The sequence below is a fragment of the Poeciliopsis prolifica genome, unplaced genomic scaffold (genome assembly GCF_027474105.1).
Source record: "Poeciliopsis prolifica strain line A6 unplaced genomic scaffold, Auburn_PproV2 SCAFFOLD001, whole genome shotgun sequence".
In the NCBI taxonomy this organism is placed as follows: Eukaryota; Metazoa; Chordata; class Actinopteri; order Cyprinodontiformes; family Poeciliidae; genus Poeciliopsis; species Poeciliopsis prolifica.
In genome coordinates this window covers 6,780,772-6,801,868 of record NW_026562376.1, presented here as the reverse complement: position 1 = coordinate 6,801,868, position 21,097 = coordinate 6,780,772, and the positions used below count along the sequence as shown (strand labels likewise).

The 21,097-nt window shown below is 39.9% G+C and overlaps 2 protein-coding genes across 5 annotated transcripts in view; both read right to left on the bottom strand.

The window, feature by feature from the left end:
* LOC129367751 (synaptotagmin-7-like) overlaps positions 1-14,944 on the bottom strand; it is a 43,804-nt gene extending 28,860 nt beyond the window's left edge. For 2 of the 4 annotated variants that reach the window (XR_008606736.1, XM_055042401.1), the window contains exons 1-2: positions 11,893-14,851; positions 2,306-2,437 (exon numbers count right to left, since the gene is read on the bottom strand). Coding sequence is in view for 3 of the 4 variants with exons in the window: in XM_055042401.1 (XP_054898376.1) it covers positions 2,306-2,437; positions 11,893-13,025 (1,265 nt within the window). In the remaining variant the exon portion in view is untranslated. Of the gene's footprint in view, positions 1-2,305; positions 2,438-11,892 lie in introns of all 4 variants that reach the window. The other 2 variants (XM_055042410.1, XM_055042409.1) reach the window with 2 other exon arrangements.
* A 3-nt stretch (positions 14,945-14,947) lies between these two features.
* Positions 14,948-21,097, bottom strand: part of LOC129367787 (synaptotagmin-7-like) — a 57,271-nt gene continuing 51,121 nt past the window's right edge. Inside the window, exons 3-4 of the mRNA XM_055042411.1 lie at positions 20,147-20,226; positions 14,948-18,988 (exon numbers count right to left, since the gene is read on the bottom strand). Of these exons, the coding sequence (XP_054898386.1) occupies positions 18,850-18,988; positions 20,147-20,226 (219 nt within the window). The 3' untranslated portion in view covers positions 14,948-18,849. The remainder of the gene's footprint in view (positions 18,989-20,146; positions 20,227-21,097) is intronic.

Sequence of the window (21,097 nt, the reverse complement as noted above, 5' to 3'; positions counted from 1 at the left end):
ATCATTCATTAATCTACAGTAAGTGCAGTTTTTAGTGATAAATTTGACCTGCTATGGATTAAAAATCAACAGTTGATACAAATAAATTGACATGTCAAAACTAAGTTTAGGTTTTGCATGCATCAAAGCCTCGTTTACATTTTTTATCGAGGTTCTGCTTGAAAGCTGCATGAAGCAAGAGCTGCTTACAAGAACCAACATATATATTTGAATAAACTATATTAAAGTTGCTATTGGCTGCTTGACCAACCAGTTTTAGTTGGATACATCAGCTAGTAGAGAAATTGAATTTTGACCCTGGCACTGACTGTACTAACATGCTATAGTTGCATTATCCAATCACATTAACTGCAGAGATTATGTTTTTGACTGTACCAGTGATATATTTAAACTGAAACCAGTGAACTCAATGCAGGCGGAGATGAGTGATCAGTTTGTGTTTAAAAGTAGTGAACAGGATGGGGATGAATGAAATTGTGGTTTTGTCTCTATATGCCATAAGGGAGATCGATAATGTCATTCTTAGACATCTGTGAAAGCAGCGCTGGGGCCAAGAGGGATAAAACATTCTCTATACATTTATACTTTACATTTCAAATAAATCATGGACTGGGTCTACAGCAGTTTGTTATTGCACACAGACTGTAAGCTGTCAGTCGTTCTGTTTGCAAGTCGAAGAAATTAAATGAGCCACAGGTTAATCCGGCGAATACCGGAATGCACTCAGTCGCTGATAATCAAGGTGGATCCTGGGGGCCACACGCTGCTTCCCACTTGCTGTTAAGTCTATTAGCAAATTTCACAATCCATTTGTAAAGGTTTCTCAATTTACACAAAAAAGCTAGAAAAGACAAATGCCGTATGCATGGCAAATTGCACAGAAGAGAATCGTTTGTAGGCTGCAGCAATGATGATCAATAAACAGTTTGAAAAACAGTGATGAAAAGGCAAACCAGATTTTGGCAAAGGGATGCTTTAAAGGTAAAAATGTATGATAAGGAAGGGAGATCTATTTTTTAAGAGACTCCTTGAAACAGCGATAGTGAAATTTATAAGAATAATTGCCATGTGGTACGTATCAGATTTTGTGTTGGCCAATCACATCAAATCCCGCCCCCAAAAAACTCTGTTTTGACAGAACCCTCATTTTCTTCCCGTCTCCAGACATAATTATCAGATTCAAGATGTATTTCAGAATTAATTCACCCTCTTCTACCATTTGGTTTTAAGGCGTGTCACCAAATTATTACAAAAACAGATGGAGGTTAAATCAACCTAACTGGACTGTAGATGAAAACTGAGCATCTCACATGCACAAAAAGGCTGAAGGAAAGAAAGGATTCAACATCGGCTCTGTGGTGCAAAATCCAGATAAGCTGGACAACCATCAGCGGATAAAAAATGGCGTGAGCTATTTGCCTAACATGGCCCTCCCCCTGTAGTCGCTTATTAAAACTGGTCCGATTCCACAACAGAATCCAGAGATAATTATTTCTGGAGATGGGAAGATTGCAAGCGAGCAAGGCTGGTGCATCCTCACAGACGAGTGGAAATATTTTTGACTTGGAATGTGTAACTTGGCTGACGAGGAAAGGGGCTATTTTTGGCTGCATGTTTATGTAAGTGACTAACGTGTTGTGGAATAATGAGGAGCCTCTCTGGGCCCTCTGCGGAGCTGCAGAGACGAGACTCTCAGAGCGGCGGAGGGTGATTGAAGGAAGCTAATGAGCACGAGGGAAAAAGAAGAACACAGGCGCGGAAAGGGCTGGATAATAAAAAGCATGAAAATGCAAAGGAAATACGACAATTACCAGCGGGAGGTCTCAGACAGGAGTAAAAAGACAGAAAAAAAATAGGGAGGAAAATGGTGAGAGAAAATGTCATTGTGATAGAGAAAATGATTATGGTGATCATGGAAAATGAAAGACCACTGGTACGGGAAAACAGTTTTATCTGATTGTTTAAAATGTTTCCTCTAAAAGCATAATAAAGGAGTCTAGTGACTGTGAGCATCTCACTCTAGTGGTTTAGAAACTCATTATTTCTTTACAGCTAAAACCTGAAACGTTTTATCTCTTTTACTGATCTCACCATTACATGAGTGTTTTCAGTTGTACGTTACAAAGTCTCGACTTATTTTTATAACTGCGACAGACTATGAAAGGCTATTTCAGGTGCACAATCACTGAGGGAAGAAAAGGATTTTGCTCTACGTAAGTTCTGAAATCATGTCACATTTTCCTTTCATGCAATTGCTTCACACACATACTCACAAACACTCTCTCTCTCATACAATATCTGGTACCTCTTCTCAGGAGGGGGCTCCTGATTGGCTGGTGGTGCTGCCTGCGCCGTTTCCTGCAGGTCAGGGATATTGGCAAAGTCATCTTGCTCTGCCACACCAATGGCCAAAGCCAGGACCACCAGCTTTCCTTCACTGGCTCCCAGTAAAGACAAAAAAAATACAGCAGATAGAAAGAGGGGCAAGAAAAAGAATGCGGATGCCCAACGGAGAAAAGGAATTGAGCATGAAGAAGAAGGAGAGATCATTTTAGGTTGGCAGAAGAAAGAAGGGAAGTTTGAAAGAGGTAGTGGAACAAAAGACCAAAATCAGAGAAAACAGACAAAGCGATCAAAACAACAAAAAACACAACACTACCAAACACCCCTGCAGTAAGCAATCTGACCAGGGAAGGATATTAAGAAGAAAATCAGAGGGCAAATTTAAGAATTTCTAAGTAATTTTGCAGCACACAGATTCACACTTCATAATTGGCTTTTCACCTACAGGAGCTTCTTTTTAGTGGCTTTGCCAGGTTTTAGAATGGCATGCTGAGCTGTGCAGAGCGCTTGAAAGAAACAACATTCACCTAACTTAAATAAGGTGGAGGTGCAGGAAAATCCCATATTTACAGGAAACTATATGAGGAACCGTCAGATGTAATTCCCATTACAGTCTGAACTCACTACATAAAACATGTTGGATCCTATAAAGCAAGTGGAATTGAAGATTTTTAAACCAAATTTTGATCAAAATTTGATCAAGTCTAAAAGTAGACATGTTAAAATGCATAAACATTTTGTGAGCTATTTGCTCACAAAATATATGGTTTGCTCACAATATATTCATTGAGTTAAAATTGATAAATATATGAAGTGATGCGTAAATTACCCAAAAAGTTTTGAAAATAATTTGCAAAATAACCAAGTTTCGCATTTGATGGGTGTCAGGAACTTGTGTTAATCTGAAAGGTTTTTATGAGACCTATAAAGCTCAGGAACTACAGTCTTTGATGAATAACAGGCAGATTATTTAACAAACTTAGAGTCAATGTGCAAAAACGTTTCATTCACGGAAAAAAAGAGGTGAAATTTTGAAGTTCAGGTTAATATCCCCCCACAGCTTGACGGCGACATATTTTCTCGGCCGAGATACAGCAACGCAGTGAGGAGCTTAAGCTATAGAACAGCAGGTTTGGATGACAGTAAGCAGAGAAGGAAGGCAATGATTAGGAGGCCAGGGAATTAAGGAGTAAGGGGATGAGGAAAGGGAAAGTGGTAGGATTTGTAGAGCAGCTGTGGCCGTCTATAGAAGATGAAATGAGAAGAGTGAGAGAGCAGTGACCCAGAAAACGATGACACACGGCGTACACCTCCAGATACTCCATCTTTCAAATAGAAACAATTAGTCCAGATCTTCCTAATGAGGCTTAATTAAATCTTAACTGTGGAGAAAGACGCCCCAAATGTTCAGTGTAAAAAGGTGAATGTGGAGGGAAAGCAGAAGGAACCTAAAAAAAACAGCTAGACAAATTACTGAAGGTGTGTGTGGATGTGTAGACGCCTTAAAAATGCAAGCTGTTAAATATCACATCCATTAGGAATCATTAAATAATCAGCTTGTTGTCTATGAAATGTGAATACACACTCTACCTGTAGTCAGCACACTTCTTTAAACCTGCAGTGCTATTAAGCTAAATGACATTAATGCTCAGAAACCAGTTAATCACAAGCTGACAAAAAAACTGTCAAAATATCTGATGGATATGAACCTTTTTTTCTCTCCAGAGACCAATCTCTATCACATTTTAAAATAATATTATTTATGTTCAACTCTCAAGAACATATTTGGAGTCGGCACTAAACATTTCAACGAAAAATTATGAAATAAAATCAATGGAAAGAGTCAAATCCATTATGAGCCACATTATATCCACTAACTAAAGCTTACCTAAAACTGAACAAAATTTAAAACACTAAATAAATGTCAACGACACACACATCACTAATTCTACTGTACAAACATTTCTAAGAAAGGATTAATAATCAAGAAACAAGGAACCACATGTAAAACTGATTGAAAATCTAAAATTTATCAGTGTGGCAAAACCTCAAAATTTGTTAAGTTCTATCACCTTCTTTTATCTTGCAGGTGATGGAAGATAAGAAATCAAGATTATGCGTTGATTTATCAGTTCAGGAGCAAAACCACCACAAAAGAAACAAGGGGAAAAAATTAACTTTTAGCATCTTCTGAGTAGGAGATGAGCTTGTTAATGTTCCCTGAACCACTTATGTCTCTGCTCATGCAACTCCATCTTCTGTTAATACTTTGAGCTGTCACACATCCTTCAGAAAACCTATCACATCACAATTCTTTGTATCTATATCTCAAAGAGGGCTGCAAATGAGAATCATGCACAGAAAATTAAGTCAATTACACCTCGGCTCTGAAGCCTGAAATTGTTTTTTAAGAGTTACCAGCTATTGTAAAATGATAGGATGTTTGTTCACTTCTTCTCTCTTGTCATTGCAAAATATAATTCAGAGGTGTCCCTTAGCCTAAGATACAAATACTTTTTGCATGTGATCTGCACAGCTTTCCTTTGTGTGTGTTTGTCCCCACCTGGGGAGTTTTTTGGGCATTTCTAATTTTGGAAGCGCTACATTAAGTTGAGTTGATGAGCCTTTGATGACCTAGCCAAAACTCTGAAGGCTATTAAGAGTTTTATTTTTGATGCCTTGGTGTGATTTGGTGAGAACCGGGTCTTTGCTACAAACACAACTTGCTATTTCTGCTATTTAGAAAAGTAGTTCATTTTAGATGCAATTTGAATAATGAATGTAGGTTTAAAGTGCAGGCTATAATTCTAATTGCAGGCTGCTCACATACAAATTTTGTTTCAATGAAGCACCCTCTTTTTCAAGGGGCAAATTGGAACATTTAAAAGCTGTGAACAGGCAAGTGTGTTGCGTTATTGTTTCCTCCGCCCCCAAGCACATTAAAGGTCCAAGCTGATTCGAAGTGTGATATGTTTATTTGGAAGCTGTCACTGTGAACTCACAATATGCAATTAAGAAGCTCAAGGCGCGCTGTAGTTAATGAGAAAAAAAAGAAACCAAGCGAGATGGCAGGAACTCTGAGAAGGTCTGGATTCTCACTGAAGACAGCATTCAAAGATGATCATAGCATCGTTTTTTAGGGTAAAAAATGAATGAATAAAGCCCTGAGAACATTCAGCCAGGTGAAAAACACTCTTCAAGAGGTAAACATATCATTTTCAATGTCTACTATGCAAATCATTCATGAAACTCAAGCATAGAAAAGCTTAGCTATAGTCAGCCAAAGAGAGATGTATTGAAAAGCCGTACCTGCTCTGGAACAATATACCTGGACAGATACAGCTTATCAACAGTTACCAGATTGATTTAAAGAAAACAGATCATAGAGTGGAACAAGAGTAGATAGAAAATAATACCAGCTGGTTTCATTGATTACCTGGTAAATAATATTCTAAGTTTCCATTTCTTGTAAGGAGGGGGTGTCTGCTCAAATTTAAATTCTGCAAAGTTGATGAGACAGTTGATCGCAAACTAACTAGGCAATGACCCAAAATAATACTATGAAGGTAGGCCCGGGATTTCTAAAAGAAGAATAGGGCATAATCTAGAGACGGCTGAGCCAAACAGCTCATCCAGTGTGATGGAAATGCTCAAAGCAAAACTCTGGGCAGAGAAATGAAAGATGACAAAGCTGCACAATGCAAACCCATTGGTCAGAGTGTCTTTTGTAGATTCAAGATGTCAAGTGGTCATTGACTGCTACAGTTCCTAGCAAGGACTTATCCAACTCTAATCTTTTGTTTATAAGCCGTTTGATCTGACAAGTTTACATTTATTAATAATTATCATGAATGTAGGAATTAAAAGGTTTTTTTTAAGGGTTTGAATGTTCTGGTCTCAGTCTAATAGGAAATTTGTGGACAGAGACAAAAAGGTGTGTGAGATCAGGTCAGCCTACAGACTGGACTCTGTTACGGCTGGTTCTGTCACGAGAAATGTTTTAAAATGTTTGAACTTAGTCAGAAATGTCTTTATACTAAAGAAAATTTCTCAAAACTTTTAAATTTACAGTAAAAAGTAAAATAAATCTAACATTTACGTTAATATGACATTTATTCTAATAAGCGTTTCAACATTTTGACAAAGTGTGATTTAAAAGAGATTTGATCACCTTAAAAAGTTGAGCGACGGCATCATAAAATGTCCTCCAACTGCAAACTTTATTATTACATTTAAAACTTTGTGCTTTAAACCCATAACTGAATTATAATAAGTGTTTTGATACTATCAATAACTAAGACAACAAAAACCTGCGTCCAGGTCCAAATGGACCTGACTGCATCTATTTGTGGGGAAGCACTTGCCGACTACTTGTAGTGCTGGTTAAAAATCACCGGATTATGCAACATGATATGGTGCTTACATTGATACAGTAAGCATAATGGCTGTTGCGTGCCTCTTTTCTCATTATTCTTTAAGTACGGGCATTTACACTGAGGACTCTCATGAAAGCACTTTGCTCAACGCACCAGACATTAAGAAAACTGAGGTGAGAGAGGGAGGGGATGTCAATGAAGCTGGGGTGAATTATTGATTTCCAGCCAAAAAGAATGGAGATAGGTCTTCAGAGTAATCCATTTAGTCCAAGTTCTCCAAAGGCAAGAGATCTGTGTCAATGACATCAACACTTTCATTAGGCAATGATTCAGCCAAACAGGGAATCTCGCCAAGATTAAAATTAACTGTCTTCAGCGAAGGGTCATGTCTATTACTGCCCTCTCTGTGCCATCAATCATGCGAGACGTTGATGTTCCAGAGGCGGAAACACACCAACAATGACCTTAAATTCGCATTTACAACAATGAGTGCAACGGTTGATGATCATGGACCATATTGTCAGTGACCTTGGAGGCTGCGCGCTGTGCTGCATCGCTGATGCCCACTTCAGCCACCGGCATTAGCTCAGCTGTGACATCCATGGGAAGGCTTCAGAGAACACAAAGAAAGAGGGAATGGATGGAGAGAGGCTAGAGTGTAGCTGATTCAGTGCACACTGAACACATGCTGTACCTTGACAGTGTCCTTGCTCATCTGTCCCTTCATCACACTCCTCCTCTCTTATCTGCCCTCCCACCTCCTCCGGGCAAGGAGTTACAATATGTTGCAGAAGCAATGGTGCTAGTGACATAAGATCAATGCGAGAGGGTTAACTCAAATCTACCAACAGCTGCTTAGCCATTGTTCCTAAACTGATGCACAGTGACGTGTCAGGCTGCCTTTTGACTTCCAAAGGCATTGATACTCTTTAAACCTTGGTGGTAAATTAACCATTTTTTCTGCTTTTTGTTAAGATTTGGTTTGATGAGCCAACATTAAGTAGCGCATAACTGTAAAGTGAAGGGGACATAATACCTTACGAATGTTATTTGTATTTTTTTTCTATTTTCACAAATAAAACTTTAAAATATATTGTTTGGCCTTGTATAACCAATACTTTATTGAACCATCTTTCATTGCAATTACAGGAGCAAATCTTTAGGATACCAAAATGTGAATGTTCAAGTTTTGACACTGGATTTAGCTCTGGACATTGGGCCATTATAACATGAAAAAGTATTGTACTTTTATCTAAAGCATCCCATTGGTTGGTTGTAATTCTTGTTGTCACCTGAGTCTTCAGCAGGTTCTAACAGTTTCTTTCCTCCAAGATTGCTCTACTTGGAGCTCCATCTATTTTCAAGTGTGAGCCGCCTCCCTGTCCATGCTGAAGGAAAGCATACCCACAACATAATGTGGCCACTACCGTGCATCGTCACACAACAGGGTGAATTAGATGGACAGTGTTATTTCTCTTTTCATACAGCAAAACGTGCTCTCGGGACATTATTTTTCAAAAGGTCAGAACTGAACTGGATAAAACCCCTTTTAAATTTTCCACCCAGCCACCTAGAATAATTTGCAGAAGGATTCAAAATCACATCATATCTTAGGGCAACATAAATCAATTCTAAAAAAAACCAAGAGATCAGATTACTTTGCTCCTGTAACTGCTTTAATATTTGGTGATGTGCTTGCTCTTGGTTATTCATTTTGTATGTCTGGTCTTGTACTTTGGGATTTATTGTATTTTTAATGCTGCTATCTTGGCCAGGTCACTGTTGAAGTGGTTTTTAATCTCCCTGAGATATTTTTCCTGATTAAATAAAGGATGGATACATAACTTTACTCTGTACTGAAAAATTATCATACCGAATGTGCAGAGGCCTGGAATGGAGATACTCATATTACTCAGGTGTGTTGGAAAAATTATGTGTTTAAAAACTTTCAAGATTGCAGCTTTTTTGAGGACTTTTTTTTTCTAGCAAAACACAGATGCTTCTGATCGTGACGAGGAAGAAAATTGAAACGTTCAGTGGGTGTTGATACTTCTACAAAAGGTTTGAACAGATTGGAGACAAGAAGTAGATAGGTTAACTAAACTTCTGCTTCATATGAAACGTGGATAAAAATAACCAAACTGGATGAGATATATGCGAAGATAAATATATTCTAGCTCTTCCTACCACCATCTCAGGAATGTAATTAAGTAAGCGCCATTCTGTTGCAGCGATTGCAAGCAGACAGGCTGAATGCCAACAAAACAGATGTTACTGTTTAGCAGAGCATGCAGTGGAACCATTTAACAATCCTCCGACAGAACGAGAACCCACAGTATGTCGCACTTTCCTGTCATTCTTCAGGCAGGACTTTCTAAATAATAAAAAAAATAGCACTTTTTATGTTTTCAAGGAGTCGCTTTTTGTTTTATCACTGCTCATTAGAGGCACATCATCTGTGAATGTTGTAAACTGACATTGTTGAGACATTTAAATGCTTTCCCTGGTATGCCTGGAATCTAATATTAAGGTGAATAAATGTAGTCAATCAACTGATTTTAATAAAGGGAAGAATCCATATTACAACCATAAAGCTCAAATTTAACGTCTTATTACATATTTACATGTGTTGCTCTATGCTTATTAGCCTTTTTAATTGCACTTTTATAGCCTCGTTTATTGAGTCCTTATTTGTTTTAAGCTTCATTATCTCACATTATCATGATCAGCTCCTGTAATGAATTGGGTGAAGCGCAGGGGCTTAGCCCAGCTTTTTTTCAAAATCTTTAATACTTTACACCGATGAAGTCTGGAATGAATTATTTTAATACCGATTCTTCTTGCCACAGATTTTTATCTGTGATGCATTTGAAATCACAAAAGTATTAAATCTTTCTAGGCATTTTTTTTTTTTGTCTAGTTTCTGGAGCAAATATTTTGATCCACTTCAAGTAACCCAAAACTAACTTACAAGTTAATTTTCAGAAAGATATAAAAGCTTGTTGTAAGTCAATAATTCCTTAATTTTAAAAAGTATTAGTTCCACTGGCAGATTTCTTCACATATAAGAAGACAAATCTGCCAGTGGACTTATAACTATTTTTCTAATCAATACTATTGACTTAAAAGATACTCTATATCTTGCTGAAAGGTCACTTGTAAGTTGGTTTTGTCCCTCTTTAGGTGGACCAATACATTTTTATAAAAAACTGGACAAAAATGCTTGGTAAGCTCTCTTAAAACCAGGAAATATCGAAACTGTATGAATGGGGTACGGACTGTTGTCTTGATTAAAAAGACAGACCATTTTCGAAACAATGCGTCAATTTTTCTACAAAGATCATCGATGCAGGAAACATTGGTGAGCTCAGTGGAAGTAAACAGGTCAAGAGGACAGATTTCTTCCTACCTCCCAAAAGCAGCCTTTCTGTTAGAAACAAGATTATGAAACAATTGGATTCCTGGATTTAAAGCAAGGAATAACCTTAAGCTGCAGAAGGACAAATAGCAGTTAATGAAATCTCCAGTAATACAGTGAGACTGTGAAAGGACTGTATCTGAGCATAAAGTTAACCAGGTAATAAAATGCCTTCTTCCACAACAATTTTTATTTTTCTATGTCCTCTGTCCGTGCAAAAATGTCTGATGTCCACAGACATCAGCTTAAATTTTTCTGAGTGTCAGAGCAAAATGAAAAAAATGTCTCAATACAACTTCAATCTGGTTATATATGTATCAGTATTTTAATGCTCTTTTGATCCACATGTAAGGTTAGCATGAAGTGACTTACAGCAAAACCAAGTTAATGCGAGAAAAACTAACAGCAGATAGAGTTTGAATGGTTTCTTAGGAACATGTTTTGACAGCTACATCACAATAGCACAGCTAAACACTAAAACATGCTTAAAAGTAAAAAAATAAGAAGATAGCTGCCTAAACACTTCACGTCAAGCTTATATAAGGTAAATTATTCTGGTAAATTGTTGGGAGTAAGGTGCTGACACATGTCTGTGCATATCAGAGTCAGAATGCTAGACTGGCACAGAAATTACAAAGTCTAACTGAATACTGTCAGAAATTCAACATAACTCTTTATCGTAAGAAGCATACACACAACTGAAAAGCAAAAGTTGCCAAAATAATGGTTTCTGTCCTTCAAAATCCCAAGATTTCAGTTCAAGACGCTCAAGTAAAAAGGCTAAGGGTTACAAAATACAACACAATAAACATCGTCCTCAAATTCTAGCAGTTATCCATTAAAAATATCCAGTGTTAAGGGCAGGCTGTCATGCAACTTAGCAACTTAAATTTAAACTTATTTCCATGCTGGAGTGGGAAATAATGGCTAAAGTGTGCTACCAAGCTATGACTGGAAAAATGGGTATGAATGATATACTGAACAAAAGAAACTGGTAAAAACTGAATTTCAGAAAGAATTGCATTTACCCATTTTCATCTAAGTTTCCAGCATGACCATAAACCAAATGTATGGGTGACCAGTGACTGTACTAGGCTGAAAAATAGGCCTAAATGTAGCTTATCTGAACTCCTGCAGAAAGAATCTCAATTATGTATATGTAAACACGTACAGTGAACTTTGATATCACTGCATCATTTTATTGCTTTATTCTTGTGGGCCCTTTTGCTGTTTTACCTCTAGTTGGTTTATTAGTCCCTATTCTTTCATTGTTACAAGCTTTGTTAGAGTTTGTTAATAAAATTATTTTAACAGAAGGCTAAAATATTTTGTAAATACATTTTTATACTTTGGAGATAAGTTCATATATCTTAAATCTATTACTGTAACTGTAGATATCTACTAAAAGTTACAAAAGAAGTAATTTCTGAACTGAACTCCACTGCCATGTTCTCTTACACACTTCAGCAGGCTTGCAAAGACAAATATAATTCATTATATTTAGAGAAAAACAAGTAATATCCTTCCCTGGATATTTGATGCACACATACAGAAAACACTTGAAGGATGAGAATCTATAGGCTGTAGTACTTAAGCATATAAAGTCATTTTTCTGAAAACTATTCAATTCTGCAAAGAAGTACACATTAAAGACATACCTTACATAAATATAAAACAATATATACATAGCACAGTCTGACAGACAACAGCTATTATTGTCTATTTATGAGCAAAGAAAGGCTTTTAGAGACTTACAGGAAGGACTTGACATCCAGGCCCCGGTTCTTCATCTGGTCCATCATGTAATCCCAGCTGCCTGGATTGCCACGAGTGCGCCCTCCTGCTCCGCCTCCCCTATAACGTGAGGCGGCTGCTCCCGCTGAGCCGCCCCGTGCACCCCGGCCACTGCCTCGTGTACCTGCACCCCCACCCTCACCACTGTTTCCGCCACCATCTCCTCTCCCTGCCCCACCACCTCCCCCAGGCTGTCCAGGTCCTGTGTGTAACTGTCCCAAGCTTTGGGATGTGGTAGGTGGGTGGCTGAGAGCCGGGCCCGGTGGGTGGATGAGGGGCTGCTGCAGACTCTGCTGCCGCAGCAGCGTCCGAGGCCGGGAGGGAATGTGCTCCAGGGTGGAGGCATAGGATAAGACCGGCTCGCCAAAGCTGGGAGGGCAGAGGAGTAGCGAGGAAAGAGAGCGGGTTGACGGCCAGGGCCGGCAGAGAATAGGTTTGTGAGGACGTGGGAGGGAGTCCGATGTAGAGGAGTATGAGGAACCATGACAGGCGGAGGTGGTTGGGGCAGGGCAGGAGGTGAGGCGGAGAGGTGAGGAATCATCCGAGATTAGACAAAGAGGTCGAGGGCAATGAGGAAGTATTGGAGACAAAGTCAGGTTGGCATCCGGGCAGAAGCAGGAAAGTTCATCCAAACAGGAAGTTGAAAGTTGTGTGATTGGAGAGGAGGGAGGAGGTGTGATGGTATTTGAGGTCAAAGTGGAGGAGGGATCAGAGAAAGGAGCGTTGGGAGGCGGAGAAAGGAGGAGGAGGAGAGAAAAAGAGAGCAACATGAGGCAGCAGCTGTAACAGCAGTAACAAAAATAGCAGTAAAAGGTGCAGCCTGAGTGATGATCGGCATGCGCCATGTGCTGCTCGTGGTGCTGAGTCGAGCAGTGAGTCTGCGTCAGACGCGAGTGCGCCTTGCGTGGATGTGTGGCTTGAGCATGCTGTTTGTATGGAGGTGAGCTTCGCAGTGGCAGCGGTCGGATGTTGACCGTCCGTACAGTCGTGTTGCGGCTCTGAGCGGCGCATCCGCATCGCGGGGTGCGCGTCGAGGTTTTACTGCTTCCAGGCCTCGCCGTCGAGAGTTTTGTGGTCCGACGAGAAATCCCCATTTCTTCTACTCGCCTGTCAACATTTCCACCTCTGATAGCCTCTCCTCATTTCTCTCTAAGTATTTTTGGTCTTTTAAACACATGCAGGACCTCTAGAGAGATCCTGACAGCCAACCAACTTCTACAGCAAGACTCCCTCCCTCTGTCAGGCTCCTAATTTCCACTCCTCCCCTTCTTAAATACTGTTTAACTGATTAATTGCCTTGCCTAAAATGACTCAAACCACTATCCCACAATGCAATTAGAATTTTATTGTCTGCCTACATGTACATCACTCTTGTGTTTTGCAAACTCTACCGTACTTCTCTTCCTCTCTTTTTCTACTTTGTTCTCCAAACTAAATATAACTTCCTCTCTTGGATCGCTGTGTAACCCAGACTACCAGAACTAGGTCATGAGAGAGCTATTCCCATCAGTTTGTGCCGTTTGCATTACCTCATCCAGCACAATTTACATGCAGTTTTTCTTGTGATATTCGCCGTACCTAACAGCTACACATGAGAGGATGAAAAAAAGTTCAATGGATGCCTTGCAAAAGTAAACCAGTTAGTAAGAAAGAGGTAAACAATGGAGAGCGGGCAGGGCAGAGGAGATGGTGACACACCAGTGGAGAACGATGGGAGCATAGGGTGACGATGGAGGGGAGCTGGAAAGAAACAGGGTGTGAGACACAAACACAGGAGACACACAGACACTCATGGCGGCCTGAAAATAGAATCCAATTACAGACAGGGGCAAAAAGAAAGATGAGAGAAGGAGAAACGGAGGGAGCGAGGTAGTGATGAGAGTAAATGTGTTGTGGAGGAAGAAATCGCAGGCATGAAGTGTCAACGGAATGTGAAGAAAATCACAGCACCTGCATTTAACTGCCTCATTTACAGAAGACTGAATATAGCCCCGGCATCATATCACACGTCACAGCTGATGTATTTGTACAGTTCACATTGTAAGTTCAAGTCTAAATTAAAAAGAGAAGTAACATAATGCAACAATTCAAGTTTGGGAGAAAGAGAGGATTTATGTATTTCTAGCTACCTTAACCTGCTGGCAGCATGTAAGTTTTACTCTCATGAAGATATTACACACACCCAAAGAGTCTCTAAGTCTATATAAGAATGCTTTTGTAAGTAGTTACAGTCTCAAGGCTCTGAAAAAGTCGGTATCAGGTTTCCGGCTAACCTCAAATCCCAATTATCTGTTTCAGCGTGTTTTACCCTTATTCATCTCAGGTTCACTTGAGAAAGAGCTGGATTAGCAGAAAAGGTTTTCCCACAATCATTGTAGGAAAACCTCCAATGTAATTCTGCGCAAGACTCCACTAAAGATGAAAAAAAACACGAATGTACCCAAAATCTAGAAAGAAGCAGTCATCAGGTATAAAAAGCTTCTCGGTCCAATCAATAGCTCCAATTAAAAGTATATCTACTGAGAAAATGTTAGCATATTCAATGTCTGCCTAAGTTGTTAATGCGTCTTTCAACACGTAGTGATGACACAATAAAAAATGTGCATAGCAACAACAGGAAGAACTGTCTTGCTTGAAAGGAAAGTGGCTTCATACTGAGTGGGGCTTGAAGGGTGTTAATATCACATCATTTGTTTCTTTGTTCCCAAATTAAAGTCATTCATGTAATAATTGATGCAGCTAAAGGGATAAACCCAAAAGAACTAAATCTTTTGCGAGTCAGGTGTGCATTTTGCAACTGAAGTGTTGATTTTTATAATCTCTGGTTCTGAACTCACTTGGTAGGTCTTAATCCTCCGGACTGCATGTGGCTTTGGACGGTCTGCCACTTCCCAGCCTTCACTCCCTCTGTCACCATGCTCTTCATGCTGTCGCTGCGATAAGGACCCCCCCTAGTACCCCCATGCCCAGCTGCGGCAGCCCCCTTCTGCCCCCCTGACACCGCCCCACTGAGGGACAAGAGATGATGTAGAGATCCCAAAGTTGACAAAGGGTTCAGAAGAGGGGGACAATGATGGGCAGAGAAGAGAAAGACCAAAGAGAGTGAGAGAGACACACAGACACACACAAAAAAAACAGATTGAGAAACCACATGGTTAAGGTGGTGAGACCGATCGGTGGACTGTGTGAAGGAGCAGACCCAGGTTTCAAGGTCAAATAGAAAGCAGGTGAATGAAAGTGGTCTGGAGTCCAGCGTGGAATAGGACAGGGATGGGGAGAGGACGGTTAGGTGAAGCAAGAGGAGGAGGAGAGGGATTTAGAGGTAGCCTGTGAAGGATGAAAAACCAGCAACAAGTTCCTCCTCTGGGCTTAGAGGACACAGATTTGAGCAGAAAAAGTGAGCAGATTGGCTTTTTAGTTATTCCTTTTTATTTAATTTGAGCTTCTAGGCCTTGAGATGTGCTACTTATTAAATAAACTATAATGTCATGAGAAATATTTGGTGCTCATAAGCCACTCTTGATGTGTAAAAGATCCCTTTTGAAATATCTACTTGTCATTTAGGCAGCACTTAAGAGTCTGTGACATTATTCAGAAAGATACACGCAAAGCAGAAAGTCTTGTGCTAATCACACCGGCCTTCAAAAACAGGCACAAGGTACCGGAATTAATCAACGTCCCCATTAAAGGCAGATGTCAACTCAAATTTAATCTCAAAACGGGTGTAGTGGTGATCAAAATTAAAAGAACATTAGTGCCCTCTGGTGACATGACTGCATTTCATTAATATGCATGGCATCTCCGCTCCAGGAGACACAAAACGCCAGGCTCCTAAGACTTTGCATTTCACCGTGCATGCTTGTGAGCTAAGGGTATTAAACTTGCACCAGGGTCACCTTTCAAATTTGACTTTCGCTACCTGCCACAATCCTGCATATTTATACATTATCGATCACAACTTTAGCCGTGCGATGGTCAGGACGGGACACAAGCCTCATCTGAGCAGAGCACAAGGTGAATGCATATTTACTCTTTAACACAAGCAGAAACAAGTAGGATTATTTTGGAAATTCAAATATAACTTTCGTGTCTCCAAATTTCACTCAGAGTGGACAGACTGCTGCATAAATATTACAGTTTTTTTTAATTATTATTATTTTATTATAAAAACTATCCAGGTTTGGAGCCAAAAGCTATTAGAATACATATGGGTTTGAAAAAGGTACAAATGGAGGTAGCGAGTGACAGAAAGACATTAAGAATCACTGTTACTAACTTGCAAAAGGGGCAAATTGAAGGGCAGTAAAACCAAGATCTATGAATTCAGCACCGGAATGATGATTTTCTGTGTGTGTGCATGTGTTTGTGCAATTTTTAGACAGTTTGGCTATAAGTACTTAAAATAAACGCTGGGTTTGCTGATTTTTATTGTCTGTCACTTCGATAAACGTTTAAAATAATTGTTATTTTTTACACTGCTCCACTTGGGTTGCCAATAAAAGTGGAAGCCAGTAAAAATACAATTTCCTTACCTGAACAGGTTTTATTAAATTATGACTTTAATATTTCCGTAGCTATAACCTTTTGTGAAGAGAATGTTATGGCTGTTGAAAATGTTTAAAAATTATTATTAAATCCACTAAATCCTTTTTACAGGGAGACTGACTAAATGAGGCCCGGTGTCATTACGATGACGGAAAGCTGCTCGTCTTGAGGGAGTCTCAGAAAGGAAATGATTTCCCAGCTGTCTGTTGGCTTTAGCCACGTATTATTGGTGGGAGTCAAGAGGTCGCCCTCGTCTCTCCCTGTGAGAAACTTATCATTATATAGTCTCACTTTGACTGAATGTCACTTTTTTTCAGGCCCACACACCAGTGATTTAGCAGATTATTTCTGCTAACTGTGTCGAAGAGAAAACTCACCACTTTTCACACATAAAGGCAGGACCTAATGACTCAGATGTTTATAGGAAACAAATGAAAAACTCGAATGCTTTCTCAAATACTGAAATACTGATTTTTTTCCGGGCAATCTGGTTAAGATGACAAATTATAAGGAGTTTTGTCAGATCAGTTCCCAGAGTTGGAATGTCCTCTCAGGGCCCAGAGGTGACCTTGCTGGAGTTTCACTGGAATTAAGTGATACTTTTATAGCAATAAGGAGAAAGAAAACAGTGTTATATTGTCTCCCAAAAATGACAGAGAGCAGATGCAGTTCAAGTGACTCAATGTTAGTGCAGCACACACTGTTGATATTACATCAATGGGGGGAGAATTCAAGAGTAAGCCACAAATGGATGTTAAGTACAGGTGAGAACTGTCACCACACTGCAACCTGGTGGTAACGGTCAACCCTCCACAACAAAAGCAACCACAACAACGCCACACAGATATAAGAAACAGGCAGATTTCAAACATCATCGAGAAAGGTTGGTTAAAAGTGTTTTTCGAGAGGAGGAAAATGAGGGTTGTCCGTCTCCATGGTCACACCATGGGCAGAGAGGGGCGGGGTTATAGGTCAGGAGTTAGTGTGGAACAGCAGGGCTGTAGAGAGTGAGGGGGCGTCTGAACGTCACTTAAAGGTGATATTACATGTGGTCTCGCAAAAGTATTCACACTCCTTTGTCGGGTGATGCTGGCAAACTGAAATGTGTTTTACTTTGATTTTATGGGAAAGACCAACACTAAATAAAACATATGTAAAGTGGCAGAAAATGTATTGTTAATCTGAAATATGTTGCATGGATTTGCATTTAAACAACATTTGTTAAAATCGCTTTTTACCTTCATCAGTGTAGCACATCAAGAAATTGAATTTTATGCTCATTCGTCTTTCCAAGCAGCTGAAGCTCAGCCAGATTAGATGAATAGCATCTGCAAACATCTTTTATAAATCATTCATGAAGGTCTGGACTTTGTCTAGTCCATTCAAACAAGAGTATGCGTTAATCTAAACTACTACCCTGTAAATGTGGCTGTATGTGTAAGATCATTGACCCTCTGAAGCATTATCCTCCATTTCATTTAAGTTGTGAATCTCCTCAGCTCTTCCATAGTTACCATGGGACTCTTGGCTCTTTGACTTGTCTGACCTCGTTTACCTCTCAGGTCTTCACATTAAAAAGGAGACAAACAAGCATCAAGCTAATTAGATGACAACTGACTGCACTAAAATGTATATACAGGCATCAGAGTAAAATGGGGTGGGTTCAAATGCTCAACTGCCTTTTCACTCTTTTTTTTTCTTCCCACAATATTTTAAAACAATTTATAATTTTCTTTCCAATTCACAATTATGCTTTATTTTGTGTTGCTTTTATTTTTATTTTTTGAAATATGAAAGGATGTACATACTTTTGCGAGGCGCAATATGAAGAGAAGCAGCAGAAACATGCTGGGGGGCTTTATGACTGTGCTATTTTGTTGATGCACTAATAGACAAATGCCTTTAACAGGATGCTATAATGTGCATAAGTGGCATTTGCTGTGCTCAGATTTCCCAACCAGAGCCATCATTAGCAATCATTTGTGCCCTCCAGTGTGCCAATAGTGGTCGGGTTATTATTACCATCGTTGTTGTTGTTGTTGTTGTTGTTACCGATGATGGAAATGACGTTGTGTAACAAAAGCAGGTCAACAAATATGCACATTTTTATTGCATTTATAAAATGGGTGTTACAGTAAATATCCCGTTATCTGTGAGAAGATTTGGTCTTTACGTTTGGAAATTATCCACATCCAATCATAATTTGGATGTGTTTGCTAATGGTCATGACAGCAAAGCAGGTGAAGGGAATATATGGGAAGGAGAAGATAGGAAAAGAAAAAGGGAAATGAGAAATAGAAAGAGAGCAGTGCTGCCCCTGCCTCATTACAGCCCTGCTCAGAGGGAAGTCTCTTACCAAACTTGGATCAAGACTCACTTGAGCGTGAGGCGAGGATCTCCATATGGGGCATAGGGAGAAATGTTTAGTACAAACTCCTTGGGCGGATAGGAGCTCCACCTCTGCTGCACTGTGCTGCTGTCATTGTTATTCCAAAAGTCTCTGTCTAGATCACTGCGACCAAAGAGAGAGACAGGTCAGAGCAACACAACTACGGACAGACCTGGCACCAACCGAGCATTCGCATCACAGGTCGTCCCGGGGGCTTGGCTGGAGGACGAAGGTTGTTCTTGCATCGACGGAAAACACAGCAGGCCCAGATTTAAAGTCTGTTTCTCTACCTGATGCAGATAAGTCGTCGTAGAAGGTGTATTTAAAAATGCATTGGCGGTTATTCAGGGTGGCCAACTGCACAGACATATTTGCAAAAAAAAAGACTCAAACTAATAAAAGACACATAAAATTTGAAAAGTCTTGAAGCAGAAGTGAAGTCTGCACCCCAACCTTGGTGTTAAAAGAAGTGAGAAAGAAAGCAAGAAACACAGTGCAGAGAAATTACACACATAGTCAGAGAGTGCAGTGAGCAGAATCACTAATATTGTACAAGTCACACAGCAGCGGTCAGAGTTGTAGCACAGGGACAGAGCAGAAAGGAGGAAGGAGTTGGAAGCTGAAATGACCAACAGAGCACACAAACGCTGCTGGAGCCAGTCAGAAAAAAAATAACAAAAATAAAAAAATAAAAACTTAAGAGATCCAACAAACCGAGTTAGAATGCATTTACAAGCTGAAGCCCATTTCAGTGCTTAAAAACCATCAATACAGAAATGAATAAAACACACACTTAATGTAGCTGAGGCAAAACCAGGCTAAAGAAGAGAACGAGCAGGTTATCACGTGGGATACAGCAGCACATACAGGAATATAAACCTGCCCTAACCAGCTTCATTTACCTAGATGATAAAATGCCTTCATCTCAGTTTCATTCCTGTAAGAAATGTGAGATTAATATCTCCCCAAAACAATCAGACTTCATGCATTTCACAAGACGTCTTTTGCCTTGAACCTGCAGCCTCTTGAGCCGTCAAAGGATTTTATCCACAACAAAGATCTTCAAATATGAAATAATGCAGATTAAATCTAAACTGATTAAATCACTGTCCTGGTGTTACACTGCTCTATCTTTGCACTATCTTTGTGGAAACTGTCGCATAACAAAAACAATTAATGCTCATTTTCTGCGTTGTTGTTTATTGGGGGGACTCAAAGCCGAACCAAATCGAGCTCATTATCACCAGACTGTTCCACCCCAACCAGTTACCAGACACTTACTTGATGGCTTTCTTCTCCCCTCGCCCACGTGCAGAGTCTGGAGTGTCGGCTGTTTCCACTCCCGGCTTGTTCCTCTTTCCCTGGAGCCAAACGGAGAAGGGACGGGATGAAGACAAAAACAAAGACACAAAATGGTTAGCCTGGATTTCTCCTTTGTAGCTGTGTTTTTGCTGTGCTAATTTCAAGTGTCAATGCCTCTCCCATTATCTCAGAAACACTGTGCCGTCACTCCTCATGATACTCTGATTACACTAATCAAAGTCAAATCAAATCTGCTGTGAAGAGTCATTTCTGACTATGATTATCATTCACACCACCCTGACATTTACATGCCAATTGCCTCTTTGAGGTAATCCGCCGGGTCCTGGAGAGTGGCATTCCTAAAAGTCCTGCACAAACCTGATTTCAAACAGCTGGAGCATGACCTGCAGTAACCATGGAAATAATGGCAATTTAAAGGGCTCAAAAAGTAGGTTCTGCTGTGCGCTTTCTTCTGGAAAAGCTCATTACTGTTAAAGGCGCCTAGCACGTGTCCTGCTGCAGGTAATCTCCACTGACACTTTTATACGAGTGGAACGAGTTAGGAATCAAATGCTGCTCTTCCACACAAAAAGCCATGAACGTAACACTAACAGTGATGCTCTGATACACACAAAGAAGAGGGTACGTTCCCCCATGCTAGAAGTTCAACTCTTTATATTGACTTAAGGTACGATCTCAGAGCTCAGTTGTTTCACTGGGAGTTAATTGAGCTTACAGCCTTAGGCATTTTGGTGTAGCATAAAGCAGCATACTTGTTACCAGGGTCATATGACTATGGCGCAAAAAATAGCTAAAGTTCTCGCCACATTTCCATCTCGCCTTATCACGTCATGACATGAGGGGATCAAATGTTTTTACTAATAAAAATCTGAAAAATCTAGCCTTCTTGACTCTGACAATCTTGAATAA